The 23,887-nt window shown below is 41.4% G+C and overlaps 1 protein-coding gene across 9 annotated transcripts in view; it reads left to right on the top strand.

Annotated features, from left to right (window-relative positions):
• The window catches only part of ADAMTSL3 (ADAMTS like 3), a 388,887-nt gene that overhangs the window by 334,473 nt on the left and 30,527 nt on the right, over positions 1-23,887 (top strand). For all 9 annotated transcript variants that reach the window (XR_010123993.1, XR_010123994.1, XM_054451684.2 and 6 more), the window contains one exon: positions 4,165-4,293. Coding sequence is in view for 7 of the 9 variants with exons in the window: in XM_054451684.2 (XP_054307659.1) it covers positions 4,165-4,293 (129 nt within the window). In the remaining 2 variants the exon portion in view is untranslated. The remainder of the gene's footprint in view (positions 1-4,164; positions 4,294-23,887) is intronic.

The following is a 23,887-nucleotide window of genomic DNA, read 5'->3' as shown; positions in this document are numbered from 1 at the left end:
TATTTTTTATTTTTATTTATTTATTTTTTTTTTTGAGACGGAGTCTCGCTCTGTCGCCCAGGCTGGAGTGCAGTGGCACGATCTCAGCTCACTGTAAGCTCCGCCTCCTGGGTTCACGCCATTCTCCTGCCTCAGCCTCCCTCCCGAGTAGTTGGGACTACAGGCGTCCGCCATCGCGCCTGGCTAATTTTTTGTATTTTTAGTAGAGACGGGGTTTCACCATGTTAGCCAGGATGGTATCGATCTCCTGACCTCGTGATCCACCTTCCTTGGCCTCCCAAAGTGCTGGGATTACAGGCGTGAGCCACCACGCCTGGCCGTTTATTTGTTTTTAACATTAAATTCTAGAGCAGCAGTTCTCATTAGCAGCCGTCAGAATCATCTGGAGTGCCTGTTAAAACACAGATTGCTGGACTCCACCCCCAGAGGTTCTGGCTCAGTAGGTTTGGGATAGAGTCTGAGAATCAGCATTTTCAACACGTGCCCAGGTTATGCCAATGCTGCTGGTCTGAGGACCACACTGAAAACAGCTGCTGAGGAACTCACTTTCTAAGAATCAGGAAATAATGAGATGGGGTTTAATTGGCAGTGTTGATATTAATGAACTTTGCATTTTTTAAAGTTCCATCAGTCAACAAAAAAAGAATAATTATCTTTTATAGATTGCAATTACCTCCCAGTGGCATACCTGCCAATCCTGAGAAACACCTCCAGGAAGTTGTAACTGTAAAGTAGTGTGAGTCTTCCTAGGAGGTGGACAATGTCCTTTGGATATTAAAATATGCTTTTATTATAAAGAAACATTTTTAGGTGCTAAAGTTGCAGGCAAAGCTACATTTGGCAAGCTCATGTTCTAGAATAAAAATAAAACAAGAGGCCAAAGTGGGTGGTTCTTGCCTGTAATCTCAGCACTTTGGGAGGCTGAGGCAGGAGAATCACTTGAGGCCAGGGGTTTAAGACCTGCCTGGACAGCAAAGAAAGATCTTGTCGCTACAAAAAAAATTTTTTTTAATTAGCCAGGAGTGGTGGTGCATGCCTATAGTCCCAGCTAACTCAGGAGGCGGAGGCAGGAAGGTCTCTTGAGCCCAGGACTTCAAGGCTACAGTGAGCTGTGATCATGCCACTGCACTAAAGCCTTGGCAACAGAGTGAGACCCTTTCACTAAAAAAAAATTAAAATCAAAAATAAATAATAAAACAAGAGAGCCATGCTCCACCTCCCTACTCTGGTTTCTGATATCTGTGGCTCAAATGGACTAAAGTGAGTAGAGAGAGACAATATCAGGAATTCAGGGATTAGAACCTAGCATTTAGTCATTGTTGAGCTTTGTGGCAGGTACTTCACATCTACAAATTGAGGAGGTTGGACTAGCTTTGTTTTTTTGTTTTTTTTTTTTTTTGAGACAGAGTCTCACTCTGTCCTCCAGGCTGGAGTGCGGGGTGGTATGACCTCACCTCACTGCAACCTCCGCTTCCTGGGTTCAAGCAACTCTCCTGCCTCAGCCTCCTGAGTAGCTGGGAGGATTACAGGCAAGCACAACCATGCCCTGCACATTTTTGTATTTTTAGCAGAGACGGGGTTTTGCCATGTTGGTCAGGCTGGTCTCAAACTCCTGACCTCAGGTGATCCACCCACCTTGGCCTCCCAAAGTGCTGTGATTACAGGCATGAGACACCATGCCCGGCTGGACTAGTTGATTTTTTTTTTTTTTTTTTTTTTTGGAAACAGAGTCTTTCTCTGTTGCCTAGACTGGAGTGCAGTGGTGCGATCTCAGCTCACTGCAACCTCCACCTCCCGGGCTCAAGCGATTCGCCTGCCTTAGCTTCATGAGTAGCTGGGATTACAGATGTATGCCACCATACTCAGCTAATTTTTTTGTATTTGTTTTTAGTAGAGACACAGTTTCACCATGTTGGCCAGGCTGCTCTTGAACTCCTAACCTCAAATGATCTGCCTGCCTCGGCCTCCCAAAGGGCTGGGATTACAGGTGTGAGCCACCGTGCCCAGCCCAGACTAGTTAATTTTAAATGGTCCTTGAATCTGTATGGCTTGAAAATTCTTCTGAGTCCCTTCCCTGGCTGCCTTCCCAAGGCAGGGCCTTCAGGCCTTGGTTTTCTGTGCCTTGATCCTTCGGGCTTGTTCTGTCCTATGAACAACAGCTCCTTTCCTGAAAGCATTAGTTCCAAGGTTCTGGAACTCCTGTGGGAGAATGGGAGCCCCCCTTGCAACTGTCAAGTCTCCCTTAAGCCCATCCCAGAAAAACCCACATTCCTGGTAGAGCTGCTTTGAGGTCCTCAGGAGCCAAAGGATTTGCTGTGAAAACCAAAGTCCTCTCCCAGCCAAAGGGTTCCTATCTTTTCATTTCTCTGGATAGCTTTCCACTGTCCCAGGCACTCCAGGAGAGAAGGGAACATTTGGACCCTCAAACATGATCCTTCCTAGATTATCTTCCCCCAGAATACGTGGTTACCAATATCAATTCTTTCATGCACTAACTGTGCATAGGTGATAAAACAAGTTCAGGGAGCATGATCTCTCCCTTCAGGAGCTCTCATAGTACTAATGTCGGAGTAGGGAAACCAACCATTGCAACAGTGCTAAGGTAAGAGAATGCTCTGTCAAACGTCCTCTCTGGGATGTTGCTTCCCTGACCCTCACATGCTACTGAGAGACTACTGGGTAACTAGTCCCTTATCTCAATACCCACACCCCTGCATAGTAATGGTGTCTCCCACAGGTCTATGAGCTCCTTGAGGACAAGAGAGTGTGTTTTCCAACTTAGTACTGCCATTGTCTACCTCAGGCACAAAGTATGCTTCCTGAGTGAGTGAATAAATTAATCTGGTAACTAAATATCGAAATCCAAAGAAAATAAACATTTTAAAATGGACGTTTGATTCTTTATGACCTTGTTTGTATTATTTTTGCATGCAAATTTTATACATGTATTTGCTTCATATTAATTAAATGTTAACTTTGCATTTTTCTTGCAGACAGTTCTGATCCACTTGTAATAACCTCATATGGTCTCATAAAGTGGGAAGTCAGACATTTTCTCTCTTGAGACTTTCTGCAGTGTAGAGATGTAAATAATGTTTTAAATAGGTCTCCTTGCAATTGATAGTCTTTAAATAGTCTTTTCTATTTTTGATTGAAATGAGTTTATTTCAGTAGGGTCAGAAAGGGCCTCTTTGAACCACACGTTGGGTGAGAGAACTGCAGTTGGAAGAGATCTTCTAACTCAATCATTTTTTTAGTGGGATTCAAACTGAAGTCCAGAGAGGGAAGATTTTGCCCAAGCACACATACAGCTTATTAGAAGAGGCTCAGCAAGAATCGTGGCCTCCTACCTGTCTCATCTTTCTCCAGTACAGCTTTAAATGAGCTCTGAACCGTGGTTACATCCTGGCATCCATATGTCAGCCTGGCTGTGGCACCATATTCAGAAAAACTTTATAAGAATTAGGTACCACATTTATATTGAAAATGCCTGTGTACATCTCCTTCTGCACCATTACACTTTGCGCTTATCGAAAGAGGAGACACTTCTCATCTTGTACCCAGGTGCAGACCACAGAGTGGACACTTGGTAAATGTTTACATTGGAAAAGACCTCTTATTACGCTGGGCCCAATGAGGGACAACAGAATGGATCAGGACCTTCTGTCCTGTCTTCATCAGCACCCTCCCAGTATCTCACATCCCTCCTTCCAGAAAGAGTCAGGTGGTCCCAAGCCCCAGTGTGTTTTGGCCCTGCATTAATTCATTCATGGCTGCACTGCAGAGACATCATTCCTGCTCTGCCTGTCTTCTTTGCTTCTTATGAGCTTCTGAATTCCTTTTTTTTTTCAAATTATCGAAGAGGAATTTATCCTCAATTTTAGTTATAAAACCAAAATATCCTCATAGTCTATACATATTGTTGTTGCAATGTACCTTTGAATTCATCAAACCATCTATCCATTCATCCATCTGTCCATATGTCCACTGAGCACCTCCAGGTATGTATGTGCACGTCCCCATGGTGCACATTGAGGGATACAGAGAGAACCAGGACTCCACTCTTGCCCTCAAAGGGCTCAACAAAGCTTACCAAATGCAATATGTTTTACCAAAGAGCAAAAGCCTGAACCTGACATAGTTTCCTGCTCCCTTTGAATTCAGAGGCACCTGTCATCTTGTCTGTTGAAAGAAATATCACCAAACCGGAGCACAACCATCTGTCTGTTGTGGTTGGAGGCATCGTGGAGGCAGCCCTTGGAGCAAACGTGACAATCCGATGTCCTGTAAAAGGTAAGTGTGGTCATTTCAGTGGGAGGGTGTGTGGCCATCCCAATGTTGCCAGGAGACACCAGCTGGCATTTTGGTATTCGAGACCTCAGCCTGATAGGCTTAAAAAACAGATTTTCCAGCACACTGACAGTGGATCTAACTCTCAAGGGTGAGCTCATACTGGCTCATGAGACAGATGTATAAAACAGAATGCCAAGTTACTTGTTTCCAGTGTGGACTGTGACTGCCATGCACACTGGAATGTTCATATTGGCAAGACCAGAACACTCTGTCCCTATGGGCAGATCTACAAAAGAGGCCAACTTTTAGTCAGAGGGTTTAGTCAACTTTTGGTGAATACAAAGTCAGAGGAAGGGATTTGTGGGAGATTGTAAGACATGTCCTCCAGATAGACAAAAGCTACACTTGGCAAAGCCAGATTGGGGAGCTAGAATGTCTACGTCCCCTGGCCTAGGCTGTCTTCTGGGTTGTCCCTGGGTAAGTGTCAGCAGCCTGTGCCTCAGTGGCTCTTTCTCCTGTGTTTACAACTGCAGACAAACCTCCTTTCTAATATTCACACTCTTTCTTTAACAGAATTGACACTTTCAGTCTGACCTTGCCTTAACCTAGGGCCATCCTGTCTCATTAAGCCATGGATTCTTAAGTCTTCATCTGGGCCCATGCATCTCTGAACTGTAGATAAATAGTATATGCTGCATATACATGTGCATTTTACAGGGGCCAGGAGAGGTGAGAGTGAGGGGGTTTGTGAATAGCTTTTTATTGCTTCCTTAGAGAAACTTATGAACTCCTCCAAATTGAGATATACTCTTTTAAGATGACTTTGTGTATGCCTTTGATTTACTCTGAATTGACTTAACTCTCCAGACAACTGTATTTCCCTAGCTTCCAAGTTCTACTTAGATACCTGTAGTTGCAGCCCCCCAAGATGAGTCTTTCCTAGGCTGTCACCCTGATAGCCTAGGGTGACAGAGGAGCTTTTGCTGCTGCTCTTAGAAATGCAGTGAGGGTGCATGTAATGAGGGATCCCAGGACACACTTATCCAGCTTTCAGGCTCTCCCTCCACTGTCATGATCAGTTACTTGCCATGTTTCCAAAGCTGCACCTTTGGCTCTACAAACAGTGGAAATTTGCTAACTCCCAAGATACTGTTTTTCACCCCTTAGAAATCCCTGCAGTGTTTGGCCTATGCAGACTTTTGAAAAATTGCTCCAGGCTCCCAACTGACTCCACCCACAAATATGTGAGTTTTCTGGCAAAATACACCCACCATTACAGAAAGGGCCGGCATTCTCTGGCCATAGCAAGGAGAAAAGCAGAACGGAACTCTGCAGATGCCAAGCCACAGATGTCTAAAGTTCTACAGCCCTACACCTGCAGAGGATTCTGAAAAATAGATCTGACTTCTATTAAGAGAAACCTCAACTTTCAACATGACTTCTAAATTTTTCACTTCCACAATACTTGAAAATCAGGCTTTCAGGGAGATGAGCCATTAAAAGGATTGGAGTGCATTATTTGCTTTCGGAAGTCAAAGACTGGATTAGGTGGAAACTGCAAGTAAAACCTCCAGCAAAGACCATTAAACTCATCTAGTTTTATTCTCATCCAGGCCCAGTCAGACATGGGCTGTCTCTCACCCTCCCCGGCCCCACTGCCCTCCTGCCCTGTGCTGTGGGGCCATGGGTCTGAAGCACTGCTGCCTAGATGGAGCTCAGCACTGGGAGTACTCATCTCCCTCCTTCCTCCCTCACCTTTCAGCTCTTACTAGGAATTGTCCCATTTGGCCTTTCTTTACCTGGCAGTCTTCCCCCATGGACTCAGACCCCAGAACTCCTGATGAATTCTTTCCTTTTAAAAATAAACCTGCCTCCAAATGCACCACAATCATTTTGAGTTATTTGCCATTTTAAACAAACCTGTAGTGAACTTACAGTGTTTTCTTATGGGCAGAAGCCATATCTAATGGAGTTTTCTAGGGAAATTCATCTTTTTTAAGACAGATGGTGAAGTTGATGAAGGGTCAGAAAACTTGAGTTTTACAGACAGTCTTGTCACTAGCTAGTGTATAACCATAGGTGAGTCATATATCTTTCTTCCCTCATCTCTAAAGCAGGGAATATATTATATTAATAGAAGAAGGGACTGTGGTTATCATCCAATTCAGTTTTTCATCTTATAGATGAGTACATTAAAACATAATTTACAAAATTGAACTCTGCTTTACAAATTACATTTTTATATTGCAAATTGGGATTTCTGTAAATCAGTGGCATATATAATTTTTTTATTTTTTTAGTTGCCTTAGAATATTTCCCACTAATTATAATGAACTTATTTTTATAGACCCCAAAACACATATTCATAGCTTCTAGAGAAGTTCATCTTTTTTTATAGCCAAACATGTTTTGTCAACCCATGTGGTATAGATATCAATATGGATTATCCCTAGTCACTCTTAGAGATATTTCTGATAACTATATTAAATAACAGAACCTAAAAGTCCGCATATTTGCCTATTTCTAAAGGTTAAAACTTCTAACTTGCGAGAGTTATTTGCCTTGCTCTTTAAAAAAAAGTTTTTTTCTGTCCATTTGGGTGGGAGTAATTTAAAGTGCACCTTTTTTGCCACCTTCTGGTAAGAAAGAAAAGTTCGTCTGGGGAAAATGACCAGAAAATATCAGTTGCTGCATGTTTTATTTTCTTTCAGATTAATGCATAGTAAGAACATTACTTATCCTGTAATTTTCTGTTATGTATTATGTGTTGTTTATGTTATTCCTTAAGCTCGAGATGCAGCTGACATGAGTCCCTTCTCTGAAGTGTTTTCTTGTGTATCATGCTCCTCTTTAGTCTATAAGGAACTCTCTTGGCCCACACATGGGAATGGATTTGAGCTAGATGGTGATTCCCAATTGAAGGGCACTGGCAAAGCCATCAATGGCCCAGCCCCAAGCTTAGAAAATTTCTTAAACACAAGTTGCACTGGACAACTGCTTCTTAGAGCAAACTCAAACTGCCTGGAAAGATTAGAGATGCTTCTAAACTAAAACTAAGCTAAAGAATAAAAACATCTTTGAATGCTATTAGAGGACACTGGTGTACATCTCCTTTAGGAGGAAAAATTCTACAACTGTGGATGGCACCTGACATCCCACCAGGCAGCTGGGTACATGTAGGTTATACAAAAGACTCTTAAACAATAAATGCAGAAGCAAATAAATCAAGTTTAACACATTCCCAAATGAATCTAGTCATGTGGATGACTAAAGGAGAGTTTTTCCCAGGAATGCAAATTTTTTAACACTTAAAAATATCTACTTTAAACAGATCATCACAGGTTGAATCCTCTCTGGAAGGATGTTTTTGTTGGTTTGTTTCTGTTTTTTTGTTTTTTCTTTTTTTTTTTTTTTTTTTGACACACAACCTCACTCTGTTGCCCAGGTTGGAGGGCAGTGGTGTGATCTCAGCTCACTGCAATCTCTGCCTCTCAGGTTCAAACGATTCTCCTACCTCAGCCTCCCAAATAGCTGGGATTACAGGTACAAGCCACCATGCCTGGCTATTTTTTTTTTTTTTTTTTTTTTTTGCATTTTTAGTAGAGACGGGGTTTCACCATGTTGCCCAGGCTGGTCTCGAACTCCTGACCTCAAGTAATCCACCCACCTCAGCCTCCCAAAGTGTTGGGATTACAGGCACGAGCCACGGCATCCGGCCCTGGAAGGAGTTTTTGTGTAGTATATTAGTTTTCAACATATGTGGAAGGGAGGAAGCAAGCAGGATTAGACAGAGGACAAAGGAGAACTGTGATGCAGGCCCACAAAGGCTCACCAAGCCCCCTTGAAACATATGTGACTCATTAGAGTTTCCTCAGGCTGACCCACAGTGGCCAGGCCTTCATGCCCCTGCCTGCTGCAGTCACTGGTTGTGGGCCTCTCTGGAAGGGGCATATGTGCTCTTGGGTGGGTGGAGACAGATTGTGAAGGGACTAACAACCAGAGGCTACCAGGAGCAGAGACATCGAGTTCCTCCTTGAAGGTTGATTTGGGTGGAGCATCTCCATCTCTACCACAGAGATTTAAGGAGATAAAATTTAGGATCGTCTTAATAGAGGTAGACAAAGCATTTGATAAACTTCAACACAAAAATGATATGAAAACCTCTTGGCAAACCAGTAATAGAAGGGATAATCCCTACCTTGATTTGCCTGTCAGAAACCTATTGTAAGCATCATATTCACTTTAATGGTGAGACTCAAACAGTCCCATTAAAGTCAGGAAAAAAACATACGATGCCCTTTATCACTACATCTGTTCAACACTGTGTTAGCACTAGCCAGTGCAATAAGATAAAATAAATAGAAAAATTAGAACTAGAAAATTAGAAACCAAGACTAGATAACTAGAAAAATTATAGAAAACTAGAAATATAAAAACTAGAAAATAACTAGAAAAATTTGTTCTTATTTATAGATAATATAATTATCCTCATTTAAAAGCAAAGCAAATGAACAAAGTTTTGGATCTCTACATTCAGAATAATTTCAATAAAAAAAGCAATCCTGTAGGGATTGCTAGAACAAACTGATCCTATAATTAATATGAAAACGCATATGGCTGAGAATAGCTCAAACATTTTTTAAGAATAACAAGGTGGGTGAGATTTGCTCTATCAAATATAAAGACTTAGCATAAAGCTTGAGGGCTTACAGCAGTGTAAGAGGGATAGACAAATAAATGGAATAGAATGTGGAGCCCACAGCAGATTCAAGCATGCAGTATATGGAAACTAAAATTTAATAGCAGTAGAGTTAAAAACCAATAAAGGACAGACTATTAAGTAAATTATTACAGGATAATTGTTTATAAATATAAAAAACTCAACCAAAAATAAATTCTAACTGATTTAAGTGCCTAAAATATGAACATATTTTTAAAAATCATAAAATATAAGAGATGTCTTTATGACTTTGGAATGGAAAAGATACAAAAAATACAAGTCATAAAGTAAAACGTCTATTATATAGTGATGATGAGGTTGCACAACTCTGTGAATATATTAGAACCACAGAGTTATACTTTTAAAGGGTGAATTTTTTGGTATATGAGTTATATTTCAATAAGCTGTTATAAAAAACATTGACACACTTTGTTGTTAAGATATAAAAGTTCTGATCCCTGAAAGACATTGTCAATAAATTTAAAAGTCAAGCCACATTTCTGGCAGAAAATATTTGTTATATAGTACCAGAATATAGAAATAGCTTCTCTGAGTCAATACAAATAACAAACCACTCAATATAAAAATGAGCAGTCCGGGCACGGTGGCTCACGCCTGTAATCTCAGCACTTTGGGAGGCTGAGGCAGGTGGATCATGAGGTCAGGAAATCGAGACCATCCTGGCTAACATGGTGAAACCCTGTCTCTACTAAAAATACAAAAAATTAGCTGGGCGTGGTGGTGGGTGCCTGCAGTCCTAGCTACTTGGGAGGCTGAGGCAGGAGAATGGCATGAACCCAGGAGGAGGAGGTTGCAGTGAGCAGAGATTGCACCACTGCACTCCAGCCTGGGCAACAGAGTGAGACTCTGCCTCAAAATAAAATAAAATAAAAAGCAAAAGATATGAACAGGCAATTGTCAGAAAGTGAAACCCTAATGGCCAATAATGGCATATGAAAATGTTCTCATTTCCACACTGGTAAGGAAAATGTCCTCACTGCTAAGGAAATTAAAATAGAAGTGAGATTCCATTTCATATCTATTGGGCAAAACTTAAAGAATTTGGCACTACCAAGGGTTGGCAAGAACATGGAGAAATAGGACATCATACACTGCTGGTCACAGTGTATATGTAATGAACCAATTTAGAGAACAATTTTGTAAAATCTGATCAAGTCAAAGATGCTCAAACCAGACATTTCACTTGTGGATATAGCCCTGTTTTTGCAAAGAGACAGTTTCACCAGTGCATTGTAACATTGTTTGTAATAGCAGAGAGAGAGAAGGATACATACCAATGTCAGGATTGTTGGTACTCCTGGGAGAGAAAAGAAGAAAAGTTTGGAGATAGAACTTTAGCTCTAGCTGTAATCTTTTATTGCTTAAAAAAGGTCTGAAGTGGCTGGGCACAGTGGCTCACACCTGTAATCCCAGCACTTTGGGAAGTCGAGGCAGGTGGATCACCTGAGGTCAGAAGTTTGAGACCAGCCTGGCCAATATGATGAAACCCTGTCTCTACTAAAAATACAAAAAATTAGCCAGATGTGGTGGCACATGCCTGTAGTCCCAGCTACTCGGGAGGCTGAGGCAGGAGAATCACTTGAACCTGAGAGGCAGAGGTTGCAGTGAGCTGAGATTGTGCCATTGCACTCCAGCCCGGGCAACAAGAATAAGACTCCATCTCAAAAAAAAAAAAAAAAAAAAAGCAAATATTAATGTCCATTAATTTTGAAGCAAATATAGCAACTATTAATGTCCATTAATTTTGGAGAATGGACTTTTTTTTTGACATGTGGTTATCAGTTATATTGTTTTGTTGTTGTTGTTGTTCTCCTCCTAGCCCTGTTTCCTGTAAGACCTTGGACCTATCACATAGTTCCCTTGCTCCTTGGTTTTCAGTTATAAAATGAGGAATTATGATGGGATGAACAGGAAGACTGTTTCCAGTCCTGAAATTCTGTCTTGGACTGTTGGTCCTTTGCAGGAATCTGGGACAAAATAAACGTAAATGTAGAAAAAGTGCTTGAACTAAGATACCTGGCCAGTCAGGACTTAGAACTGAGTGCCAAGAGTCCTCACCTAATATTGGGAGGGAATCCAGGGAAAAAAAAAAAAAAAAAACTCTCTCAAAATACGTAGACACAATGTCCTTTACAAAGGAGTTCTTGGAGCTGCAATATCAGCCCATGAAAAATCCGGTTACCTATATGATGACTTGAAAACTATAGTTGTAGTAAAAAGAAAGGAACTAAATAGACTGGGCGCACAGTGGCTGACGCCTGTAATCCCAGCACTTCGGGAAGCCAAGGTGGGCGGATCACCTGAGGTCAGGGGTTGACCAGCCTGGCCAACATGGTAAAACTGCGTCTCCACTAAAAATACAAAAATTAGCCGGGCATAGTGGTGCATGCCTGTAATCCCAGTTACTCGGGAGGCTGAGGTACAAGAATTGCTTGAACTCGAGAGGCGGAGGTTGCAGTGAGCCGAGATAGTGCCACTGCACTCCAGCCTGGGCGACAGAGCGAGACTCCATTTCGAAAAAAGGAAAAAAAGAAAGAAAGGAATCAAATAATGTAAGAGTCTGTAAATCAATGAAACCAGAATTTGATAAATTTGAAAAAGCCTCTTACTTATGTAAAAGCTAATGTTGAAGGTAAAACAAGTTCACTGGGTGAAAGTAAGTAGAAAGGATACTTTGAGGGGATTTGAACAGCCTTAGATGGAAATGACTCAGGTCTTGTTCATGTCCTCATGGCCTCAGAACGCACAGCTCTTTCTGGATGTCTGGATGCCAGCCACAGCCCTGTGTTTACCAGCCTTGATCAGGCCCCTTCTTGCCTCCAAAAAGGGATGAAGAATAAACAGGGAAAGAGATTTTCCCTGAGATAACTAGGTAAGATCTTACTGAAATAAAATCTTGAGAATTAAATATGGAAGGACCTTAGGAATCCATGAGTTCAGCCCTGTTTTGCACACAAGGTCCCCAGAGAAGAGGCTTGACCAAAGTAACAGGCCTAGACAATGGCAAGGCCAAGTTCCAAACCCAGTTTCTGCCTCTGAAGCTAGCGCCCTTTCTGTTCTGAATGCTGCTTTTATGTATTTTCTTGTCTCATAAAAAGTAACACATCTCATTATAAAATATTTGGAAAGCATAGCAAAGTATCATGAGGCAAAAAAAATTCCCATAATCCTGTCAAAGACACAACCATTATTTCTATTTTGTTATATTCCTGTAACCCTTTCTCTATATCTAAGTCATGGAATTTTCTCATGTTATTAAAAATTCATAAATATCATTTAATGGCCGCACCAGTGTATCATTGTGTGAATGTAGCATAATTAAACCCTTCTCTTGTTTTTGGGAGCTTAAACTATTTGTACTTCTTTACAGTTCCATACAGCAGTGTAAGAAACCTTCTTATGCATATAACTTTTTGTGTCATTTGGATTATTTTTTTAAAAAAGAGTAACAGGAATGGAATTGTTAGGTCACAGGACATTCAACATTTTTGTAACTACATAGGGCATTAAAATTAAAATGTCTAGAACTCTAAATATATTATCGCCAAATTGCCAGCTAGGAAGTCTGAATCTAGTAGTGGGGTAGTTTTAAACCCTACCTGCCCCCTGTCATTGTTCTGCTGCTCATTGATAGGAGAGAATGAGAAAAGGTAGGTAGAAGTTACAGTTTCCTGATTAATCCCACACAGTGCATGCACAAACAGGTGATGGGAAGTGAGCATCTCACTGGGTCAAAGCAGGGCACTTGGTTTTCCAAGAGGTATGTGGAGGCAAGGAGGCCCTTTCATATCTGTGGGAGGATGGTCAGTTTCAGAAGAAACATATCACATAAACTTAAAAGGATTTTCTTAATCAGGGGATTTTTTTAAGGGATAAAATGCTGTGGAATATACCTAAGAATTTTATTGATGTCTAGGTGAATTATTAACTTTCTTTACTGGGTTTAACAATTACCCTTTCAGGGGAGGATCTTGAGAAAATATTTGTGGTGCAGCAGGATTGTGTGGTTAAATTCCTAAACATGGTCTCATTGCTCTGACAATTATTTTCCCCTATCAGCTGCTAGTTTATATTATATAGGGTGGAATTTAATGGTAGTGATTCTCATATGTCTTTAAGTCATAAATCCCTTTGGCCAAAAAAAAAAAAGAACTATCTCTCCAGAAAAATGTATTTACCCACCAATTTTTGCATATACTTTTCAGAAGACTTAAAAAGAAATCTAAGATTATCTGCTTGCTCTTGTTTTATGAACTGGACATTTTGGTGCTTTTGACTATATTTATTTTCCCTGATCTGTGGTTTTTGAAATATATCCTCTCTTCTATACTGTTATCTCTTTTTAAAATTCATATGCAATCTTTGAAATAGCTAAAATTGTCATTTTAAAATGTATATTTAAAATGTCTTTCCCTACTCAAAAAGGCTCCCCCTTCCCCTTTTTTCCTTCCTCTGTCTATGATACAGAAATCTTCCCACTATCCTCCTCTCTTAACCCTATGTTCAGTCAAACAGCCAGTCATAGATGGTTGGAGATTCCATCCATCTTTTCTTCCCTTCAACAAGCATTCACTAAGCATTTACTAAGCCCAATCTAGTTCCTTAGCATGCAGAGATGAATACAATCTGGTTTCTGCAGCTATGTAGACAAAGGAATTATGATATGATGTCATACTGCAAAAATAGAAGTGTTTGTGAAATGTATCAGACACATTAAGGAGAGACTAATTAAGGCTTCTAACTAAGGAGTCAGAAAAGGTTTATTAAAAAGATGAATTGCAACCAGCCCACTTGTAACAAAAAGGAAGGGCATTTTAATCAAAACAGCATATATGCAAAAGCATAGAAACATGAAAGCACCCTGCCTACTTGCAACATCACAAGCAGATCTGTGTGACTTAAAGCAGAGGATGTGAATGGGAGTGGGAAGAGGTAGGTTTGGAAGTGTAAGTGTGGACCAGAACGTGAAGGGCTTTAATGTCATGCTGAAACCGATGGACTTCATTTTATGGCCGAGAGGAGACAAGAAACATTTTGAGCAGGGTAATGGTGTGAACCAATCTGTATTTCAAAATGGATGAAAAATTAGAGGAGAAAGAAGTTGCAGAAAGCCGTAAATTGAACGCAACTAAATTGCGTCAGTGGTCATTGATTGGATTATTGGACCCCAAAAAGCCTGCCAGTCACTCAAGATATTAAACTGACATTACATGTATCTGATTTATCCAGGAGTGAGCAGACATATCTGGCATTTAGCAATGGATGTGTCATTCATTGAGGGTGTGAGACACAGGTGTCCCTAGGCTAGGGCTAGGGTGTTGGCAAGTGGAATCATGCATGGAGGGCAGCCATATTGCAAAGAGCTGAGGAGTATGTGCTAATAGGCAGCATGTCAATAAATAACATGTTGGAAAACCATCAAAGCTCATCATCAAAAATAACAATAACTTGAGCACCTAATGTGTGTTGGCTTCAACAGCATACAAAGTGGATATTATCTTTGTTTTGCAGATAAGGAAGCAAACTCAGATACACACAGTTACTTGTCTTTGTTTATATACCTAATGAGTGTGTATACCAAGATTTAAACCCAATTCTGTGTGACTCCAAAGGAGCTAGACAGAGAATGAAACTGTGTTTGAGACAGCAGAATAGGCACCACGCAGGAGGTCTGACCAGAGAGAAGACTGTCAAAGCGAGGTGTGAGGCAGAACCTAGGAAGTGCTGCAGGCTGGTGACAGAGTGTCATAGGCTTAGGGGTGGGCAACAGGCTCAACCTCCAGGGCCCAACCTCACCTGAGGACTGCCCCATGGTATGAGATCCAGGGAGAGTACACTGGGAGCCTGGCCTCTTGCCGGGCCACAAGATGCCAGCCAGTATCAGGCCAAAGGTTGGCCCATTGTGCTCAGCCAGGCACATGACCTTGACACTTGCTTCTCCATCACTGCAGCAGTGGGAAAGAATGTGGCAAATTATGCACTGTCTGGTAGTGACTATGGACTCCCTCACCTCACCCTTAATATACTTGCCCCAAATCTCTTTGGACTTGTATTTGGATTATTGATTTAGCAGATTAAAAAGACTCATTTATAAAACAATTATCTGTTCTTTAAAGATTCACTGAAGCTCTATTTTGAGTGCTTCTTGAAAAAATGATTTTCTTTGCATCTTTTATCAATCTCAATTTCTTATGTGGTAAAAACATGGGTCTGTATACAATCAAGAAGTAGAAAGAAATCTAGAATAAGGTAGCTGGATATGCAATACAAAAAAACAGGAGGGGCTCTTCAAACACCTATCAAATTTCAGACTTCATTGCAAAAAACCTTGAGCTTAGGCTTATGGGTCTGCATGTATTGAGTGTCGCCATGTCTTGAAGCATTCAAGTACAGACTTGGTGGTCCAGTCCTATTGTTAACAACGCTGCTTTCATCCCCAAAATCTATACCCCACCCCTGTATTCAGTGCCACCAGTACATTTCTCTGTCCTGAAAACTCCACAGACACTCAGCCCCATGTTAATGTTTACCCTATCACATGGTAACAACAGACTGACCCATAAGGCCCCACGTACTGTCATCATGTAGTTCCACATTGTGTGCCCACCCATTCCCTATCCTCCAAACAACCACGCACCTTTCTTCCATGCACCATCATTAGACCAATGGCTAAACCAATGGTTTTCAGACTATAGATTCCATGGAGCCTTGTCAAGGACCCAGCCTTCCCCTTCTACCCTACCTATTCCCCGTCCCCCAACATATAACTCAACCAAAAGACCTCTATGCTTTGCAATGTTATGAATCGGACTTTCTTATAAAAAATTGTTTAAGAACTAGTTCTGCTACTACTACTACTACTACTAATAATAATGTTTGAAAGTCATGGATTCCTGTGACCATGGCAGATTCCTACTGCCAAAAGAACATATGAACACTCCATAATGATACCTTATTTCACATTTCAACTCCATAATCTCTCTTTTTTCTTTCTTCTTTTTTTTCTTAGAGACAGTGCTTCATTTTTGCCCAAGCTGGAGTGCAGTGGCATGATCATAGCTCACTGCAGCCTCAAACTCCTGTGCTCAAGCGATCCTCCTGCCTTAGCCCTTTGAGACTACAGCCATGCACCACCACAACTAATTTTTTTTTTCTTGTAGAGACAGAGGTCTCACTGTGCTGCCAAGGCTGGTTTAGAACTCCTGGCCTCAAGCAACCTCCTACCTCGGCCTCCCAAAGTGCTGAGATTACAGGTGGGAGCCATGGTGCCTGGCCTCCCATTGTTTCTTGGTTACCATATTTCTGATATTAAGACTCATTTAGCTCCCCTAAGTTTTAACATTAATAAAATGGTCCTGGCTTGGTCCTGTTGAGCCTGTGAGATGGTGCACTAGACACCGGCACAATCCACAGGGCAGGAGCCTTGTGTCCTCCTCTGCTCTTGGACTGAAGCTCTTTCCTCAGTGATCTTCTGAAGTCCAGGCTTCTAAAGAACTGAGTTGCTTCAATTCCATGTGTCTCTGAGGGGCACCTCCTGGCTGGCCTGTGTTCTCTTGGCTCCTTGTATTGGTGTCACAGCAGGAGCCAGAGTGGCTAGTCCGGAGTTTCCCAAACCTGTATGAGATTTGATAGCAATTGGGAAGCTTTTCATACCAGGCAGTAAAAGTGAAGGGTTTTGAATGCCCTGTACCACTCAAATCTACTTATACTGTAAGAAATGCCTTTGCTTGCTCTCTGCCCTCCAGGACTCTCTGCTTTTGGCTCTGTGTGCTGAGACCCCCAGGCAGCAGCAGAGAGCACAGGACAAGTGTGCAGCATGGAACAGCATCCATTATAAAACACAGGGAACCATCAGAAGCCCCTGAATGACCCACTAGTTCATTCTGGCTGCTATGACCTAACTATGCCTTCACAGCAAGACAGAGAGGCCCACAGCACCCACACAGGGTGGGGACTGAGGGAAAGGGAATTTTGTTGGAATTCAACCCCTAGAAATAAGAAAGCATGCAAGCTTCTGAGTACAGTCTGAGAAAACCATGCAGGACCTTGTTAATGGAAGAAAAACACTCCTTTATGGGAAGAGCCCCATAGGACCTGTGTAGAATTTTGGCCTCTCTAGTAACATCCCAACTTATATAACCCTGTTTTTTTTTCTTTTCATTCATTTATTTCCCCTAGTTATTAATTCAATACCCAGTTATTCATTTTGATGACTGACGCATACTACAGTCAGGTCATTTTATTATTTTGGTTAATGTCAGTTCAGGCCTGGACACCACAACATCTCCCCAGCCCTGCCCTGAGAGATTCTGATTTAATTCATCAGCAGTATGTCCTGAGAACCAAGGATTTTTAAAGCTTCGCCAGAAGATTCTAATGTACAGCCAAGGTTAAGAACCACTGATTTAGCCAGTAAATGGGGCCAAAGAGGTCCCTGGAAATTATCTCAAATATCCTCTCAAAATGAGAGACTCTTCCTCAGGAATTAGTGGGTAACCAGAGGTCAACTAGAACCAGGAGTAAACCAGGAGTGAACCAGGAGTGAGTAATCAGGAGTAAACTAGAATTAACCAGGAGTGAGTAACCAGGAGTAAACTCAAACTAGGAGTGAACCAGGAGTGGGTAACTGGGAGTGAACTAGAAGCAGGGGCTAAATGGTAGAACCCAGCTCCATGCTCTGGGCTCATGCTGAAGGTAGAATCAGGCATGCCAACAATTGATGCCTCAGTGTCCAAAGGTTCACACAGGAGAAATCAGCTGTCAGTGTCCAAGAGGATCAAGGAAGTGATTTTGAGATGGGTCTTTAAGAATGAGGAGAAATGTTCCAGGTGGTGAAAGGGAATAGCAAATGATCTGTAATGGAGAGAACAGCACGTAAAACATAGCTTTACAGCCAGTGTGGTGTGTTTGGAGAACAGTGCAGTTCCTGGGCTGGAGGATAGCTGTTCTTAGCAGTGACTCCCCTAAATTGAAAAGGCTTTTGTGCTTTTCTCCTCCAAGAACAGGAAAAGCTATAGAGCTAGGAAAACTGACTCTTACTCCCTACCATTCCTGAGGAGAAAAGACCCCCCAGAAATAGAGCGAGAGGTGCAGCTCAGAAGAACCAAAGGCAAGAGTCAGTGGTTTGAGGAAAGAGGAAATGGAGTCCTGGGGAATCAACATGGCCTTGAGATGTCACCCCAAGACACCAGCAGCCCACACATAGTCCTCTGGGGTTTTGCTGGTGACAGCAGTGGAATCCACTTGGAGATTTTGGTGCATGATCTCCAAATAACTAATATTTTTAACTGGCTAATAGCTATTTGTTCATCTACATCCCAATGTTATATTGATAGATTACCAGAATTGCTGATTATCAGGAAGGGCCTCAGGAATGTCCATGGTTCTCCCTTTTGAGCTGTTGTTTAGGAGTTCCTCCTGTCCCCTTTACTGGAATCAGTAGTTTATACCACTTGCATAGCTCCAGCATGTATCGTTATGCTTGATTTGCACCAACTCTTGACTTTCTTCTTCTTCAAGGAACTGCTGAAGGTTTTTGGTTTTGATATAATAATTTTCACTGGCACTTTCTAGCCTATAAATAAGACCCTGGAGGACAATATCCAGCAGTGAACTGTGTGGTGCTCATGAGATATGTCTGGTAGCGTTAAGGAACTGCCCAGGCTCGCACAAAGCAGAAGCCCAGGGTACGTGAGAGATCAGAATGAACACACCAGGAAGAGGACTTGTTGACACCCTTCTCCATGTCAGAAGAAACACAGTTCAAAAACTTTTAGGGAAAGACTTTTAATGATGGAGTTGGGTATAGATACTATGACCCAGATGATTTCTAAATCCTCAAAAATCAAATTGATTGGGGAACAGATTATGTCAATCTAAACGTGAATTTACTAGAGAAAAGAAAGTACTTAACCAGCTATTCAAGAGAATTCTGTAAATAGTAAAAGCCAGAGCCCTCTATTTGGAGACACTTCTGGATATGGCATCAATGATGGGTAGTCCGTTGTATCCAAAAAGCATACATAACGTATTTTTCAAAAAGAACAAAAGGGTATGCAGTTAACTCAGAAGAGGAACGTTCCTTACAAAATTTACTATGCTGCACAGATTGGCCCTGCAGTTAAGAAGAGTGCATTCATTATTCTAGTAGCTTTGAGATACTTTCTCTGACACTGAACCCTTGAACTCTTATTTCTTTCTTTCATTTATTAGTGATGACTCCCTTTGTCTATCCTGTGTTTGATTTGCCTTTTATAAATTGGCAACATCATTTCTTCATGATTCCCCAAAGGTAACTGATGGTAGCTTAAATCTTCATTTGTCGTATATGAAAATTAATGCAGAATTCTGAGTGAGTTTTGAGTAGCTGGAAGAAACAAACATGAGAAAAAAATATAGGTATAATATATATTTATTTAAAGATCCAGCATTTCAGGGCAATCTGAATAGGCCAGGGATTTATAGTGTGGAATATTTCATGGGCCTCTCAAGGATGAAGGAAATTTGTTTTTAAACACTGACTAGTTTAAAGACACCCCCGAGGTGCAAACATTTTGCAACACATGTTTCACAGCCCCTCAGGCTCTGAACTTTTTTCCACAACATTTGTCTTCCAAAACAATTTCAGCATTGTGGAAACAGAATGTTGAATATTTCAGAGCAGCAAGTCTTGGGGGAAATAGCCTGTCTTTAAGGTTAGATAAATAAGTTTAAACTATTTCTGACATTTTATAGGTGTTGCAACAGAGCAAATGTGTTATTTTGAAACACCATAAAGAGCAGTGGTAGGAAGAAATCTGTGTGAATTTCCTCTGGCCTGTTCAGTTCTTTGAAAATGTTTACATGTGTAACGATGCTTCTAGGTGCTGAACAGACCTGTGGGGTAGGAGAGGGAGCTGGAGTTCACTATGGGACTTACGGAGTTTGAGGCGCCTGTGGGACATGTTGTACCAATGGGAGATGTCCAGGAGTCTTGAATTCAAGGGAGAGATTAAGACTGGATAGGTAGATGTGGGAGTTTTCAGCAAAGGAATTATCATTATATTTCCCAAAGTAGATGAAATGGCCCCTGGGACAGTGCGTAGTGAGAAGGAAGGACTTGGTCCTGTACTCTGGTGTGGTCCTGTGCTCTTCATTTCAAACTTCCTATTTCTGACATTTTCTTTTGGAATGTAACTTTGTCAGTTTGTTCTGAGAAGCTTGTGCTGGCATGGCTGTTTGGCCATCTTGGTTGTTTTCATACCTTAGTTTTTCGTCTAGACTCCCATGGTTACAGGGAACAGAGAACTATCTCGAACTGCCTTACGAAAAAATGGAGAAACTATTGGCTAATAAAACTGAAAAGTCCTGGAGTGTAGACACTCTGGACATAATTTTAGACACATCTGGATTCAGGAACTTAAATGATTTAATCAAGAATCCACCCCTTAGCCAGGCACAATGGTGCATACCTATAGTTCCAGTTATTCAGGAGGCTGAGATGGGAGGATCCCTTGAGCCCAGAAGTTTGAGGCTTCTGTATGCTATGATCATGCCTGTTCATAGCCACTGCACTCCAGCCCAATGAGACCCCATCACTAAAAAAAAAAAAAAAAAAAAAAAATCCATCTCTCTCTGGCTCTGTTTTTTTTCTGTGTTTTGAGGTGGTTGGTCGGCAAGGGTTGAGGGAAGACCATGTATGTTAGCAGATCATAAAACATCATAAGCAGTTTATTTTTTGTTCTAAGTGAGATGGAAGCCATTAGAGGATTCTAAACAAAGGAGTGTCATGATCTGAGCTACCTTTTAGAAGAAACACTATGGCTATTGTGTTGAAAATAGACTGTAAAAAATCAGAGAGTAAAAGGAAGGCAAGGGTGGAAATAGGGAGATGAGATAAGTATTCCAGGTGAGCAAAGCCATCCCTAAATTCCCTGCCCTGGACTCCACTTCCCTCTCCAGCTATCGCCTCAGTTCTTGATTTCCGTTTATAGCAAAGTGCCTCAAGAGTAGTTTATACTTGCTGTCTTCAATTTCAGTTCTCTTCATTCTCTCTTGAATCCACTCCAACCAAACATTCTCCATACCATTACCTTCATAGCTATTGTCAAGGTCACCAACAGCTTACCATGTAAGTGTGAATTGCTAACTTCAGTGGTCAGGTTTGTTTGTTTGTTTTTTGAGACAGATTCTCACTCTGTTGCCCAGGCTGGAGTGCAGTGGTATGATCTTGGCTCACTGCAACCTCCACCTCCCGGGTTCAAGCAATTCTCCTGCCTCAGCCTCCCAAGAAGCTGGGATTACAGGCTAAATGTTTTTTGTAGTTTTAGTAGAGACAGGGTTTCACCATGTTACCCAGGTTGGCCTCGAATTCCTGACTGCAGGTGATCTGCCCGCCTCAGCCTCCCAAAATGCTGAGATTACAGGTGTGAGCCACCGCACCAGGCCCCGTGGTGAGTTCTTAGGCCTTACCTTACTTGCTCATTTGACTACAATAGCATTGGACAATTGTTACTCCCTCCTTCTCTGCTTTGAGGAAACCACTTTGTTTTCTACCTACCATAGTATCTGTTCCTTTGTAGCCTCCTTTGTCCCACCTCTTGTCCCTGATCTCTAAGTTGAACTACCCCAGGCCTCAGTCCTCAGACGTTTTCTCTTCTCTACATATACTCTCTCCCTGTTGATCCCATACATGCACAAGGACTCAAATATGACATCTATATGCTGGAAACTGTTAAATTTATATTTTCAGCACAGACCTTTCCCCTAAACTCTAGATTAACATATCCACATGCCTGCTCAGCGTCTCTCCGTGGATATGTAATGGTTATTTCAAACCTAACATGTTCAAAACTACTCTCCTGAGTTCTGCTCCCAAACTTACTTCTCTCATAGTGTCCCTCATCTCAGTGAATGACAAGGCAGTTATTTAATTTGCTTGAGCCACAAATCCTGGAGTCATTTTTTACTTGCTTTCCTCTCTCACACTACCCCACCCCCATGAAATTTTGTCTGCTCTGCCGTCAGAATAGGCCCAGAATCTGACCATCTCTTACCACATTCATTGCTACTGCACTGGTCCAAGTCACCATCATCTCTAGGCTGGATTATCTTGACAGGTTCCTCATTGGTCTCCCTGCCTCTGCCCTTGCCCCCTGCAATCAACACAGCCATCAAAGCAGTCCTTTAGAAACACAAGTCAGCTCATGCCATTCTTCAAAATCTTTGGAATAGAAACCAAAGCCTTACAATGACCTATCAGGCTATGACCTGAGCCCCACCTGCCACTTCTCTGACCTTGTCACCTACTGCTCTTTCCCTGGCTTACATCCCTGCAGCCACATGCTCTTTTGTTTTCCTCCAAAATTGGAGGAATCTATCCTGGACCAGTCTGATGAAGCCTATGGTACTACTTCTGAAATAATATTTTCAAAGGTATAAAATAAAATATACTGCATTTAAAGAAAACCGATTATAATAAAAATATAGGTATCAAAATATTAATAAACCAAATAGGTGATCGAATAATATATGTACTTCATTACTAATGCATTAAATTCAAAATCTAGCATTGGGTCCAATAGTCACTTCCAATTTTTGAAGTAGTGTTGGCATAAAAAATATTTTGAGAGATCTGGTCACACTTGTAATATGATATGAAAATATCTGTGACTTCCATTGGTGAGAGAGTTAAAGATACTGCTACCTTGGTCTGTGGCTTTCATTCATAATTGATAGAAGTGCTACATTTTAACTAGAGTTGGTGAAAAGGTCACCGACTCCTGAATCCTATCTGTGGATCCACGTGAGTCTCATGGTCCCCAGGTTGAGAACCCTGTTTCAGGGCCAAGGTACTTGCTGTTCCCTCTGCCGGAAATGCTCTTCCTGGAGATCTCCACACAGCTTGTTTAGCCTGGCTGAAGGCCTCTGGTAAACCTTGTTTCAATGTAGAATTGACAACACTGCTTACCAGCTTCTTACTGTGGAGGAATAATGAATAAGCCAATGTATCTGAAATTGTTTAGGGTCTTTCACTGTAAGAGGCTTTATGTCTTGAGAAAACCTCACTAATTTGGACTAATTGTAAGAGGCAAGTCTGAATTAATAAACATCCCTGAATTATAAAATGTTTTCAAGTCTATGAATTGCTTTTTTTAAATTTATTTTTTATTATTATTATACTTTAAGTTTTAGGGTACATGTGCACAATGTGCAGGTTAGTTACATATGTATACATGTGCCATGCTGGTGTGCTGTACCCATTAACTCGCCATTTAGCATTAGGTATATCTCCTAATGCTATCCCTCCCCCCTCCCCCCACCCCACAACAGTCCCCAGAGTGTGATGTTCCCCTTCCTGTGTCCATGTGTTCTCATTGTTCAATTCCCATCTATGAGTGAGAACATGCGGTGTTTGGTGTTTTGTCCTTGCGATAGTTTACTGAGAATGATGATTTCCAGTTTCATCCATGTCCCTACAAAGGACATGAACTCATCATTTTTTATGGCTGCATAGTATTCCATGGTGTGTATGTGCCACATTTTCTTAATCCAGTCTATCATTGTTGGACATTTGGGTTGGTTCCAAGTCTTTGCTATTGTCAATAGTGCTGCAATAAACATACGTGTGCATGTGTCTTTATAGCAGCATGATTTATAGTCCTTTGGGTATATACCCAGTAATGGGATGGCTGGTTCAAATGGTATTTCTAGTTCTAGATCCCTGAGGAATCACCACACTGATTTCCACAATGGTTGAACTAGTTTACAGTCCCACCAACAGTGTAAAAGTGTTCCTATTTCTCCACATCCTCTCCAGCACCTGTTGTTTCCTGACTTTTTAATGATTGCCATTCTAACTGGTGTGAGATGGTA

Source organism: Pongo pygmaeus, chromosome 16 (genome assembly GCF_028885625.2).
Source record: "Pongo pygmaeus isolate AG05252 chromosome 16, NHGRI_mPonPyg2-v2.0_pri, whole genome shotgun sequence".
Lineage (NCBI taxonomy): Eukaryota > Metazoa > Chordata > Mammalia > Primates > Hominidae > Pongo > Pongo pygmaeus.
This window is presented reverse-complemented; position numbering and strand designations above follow the sequence as displayed.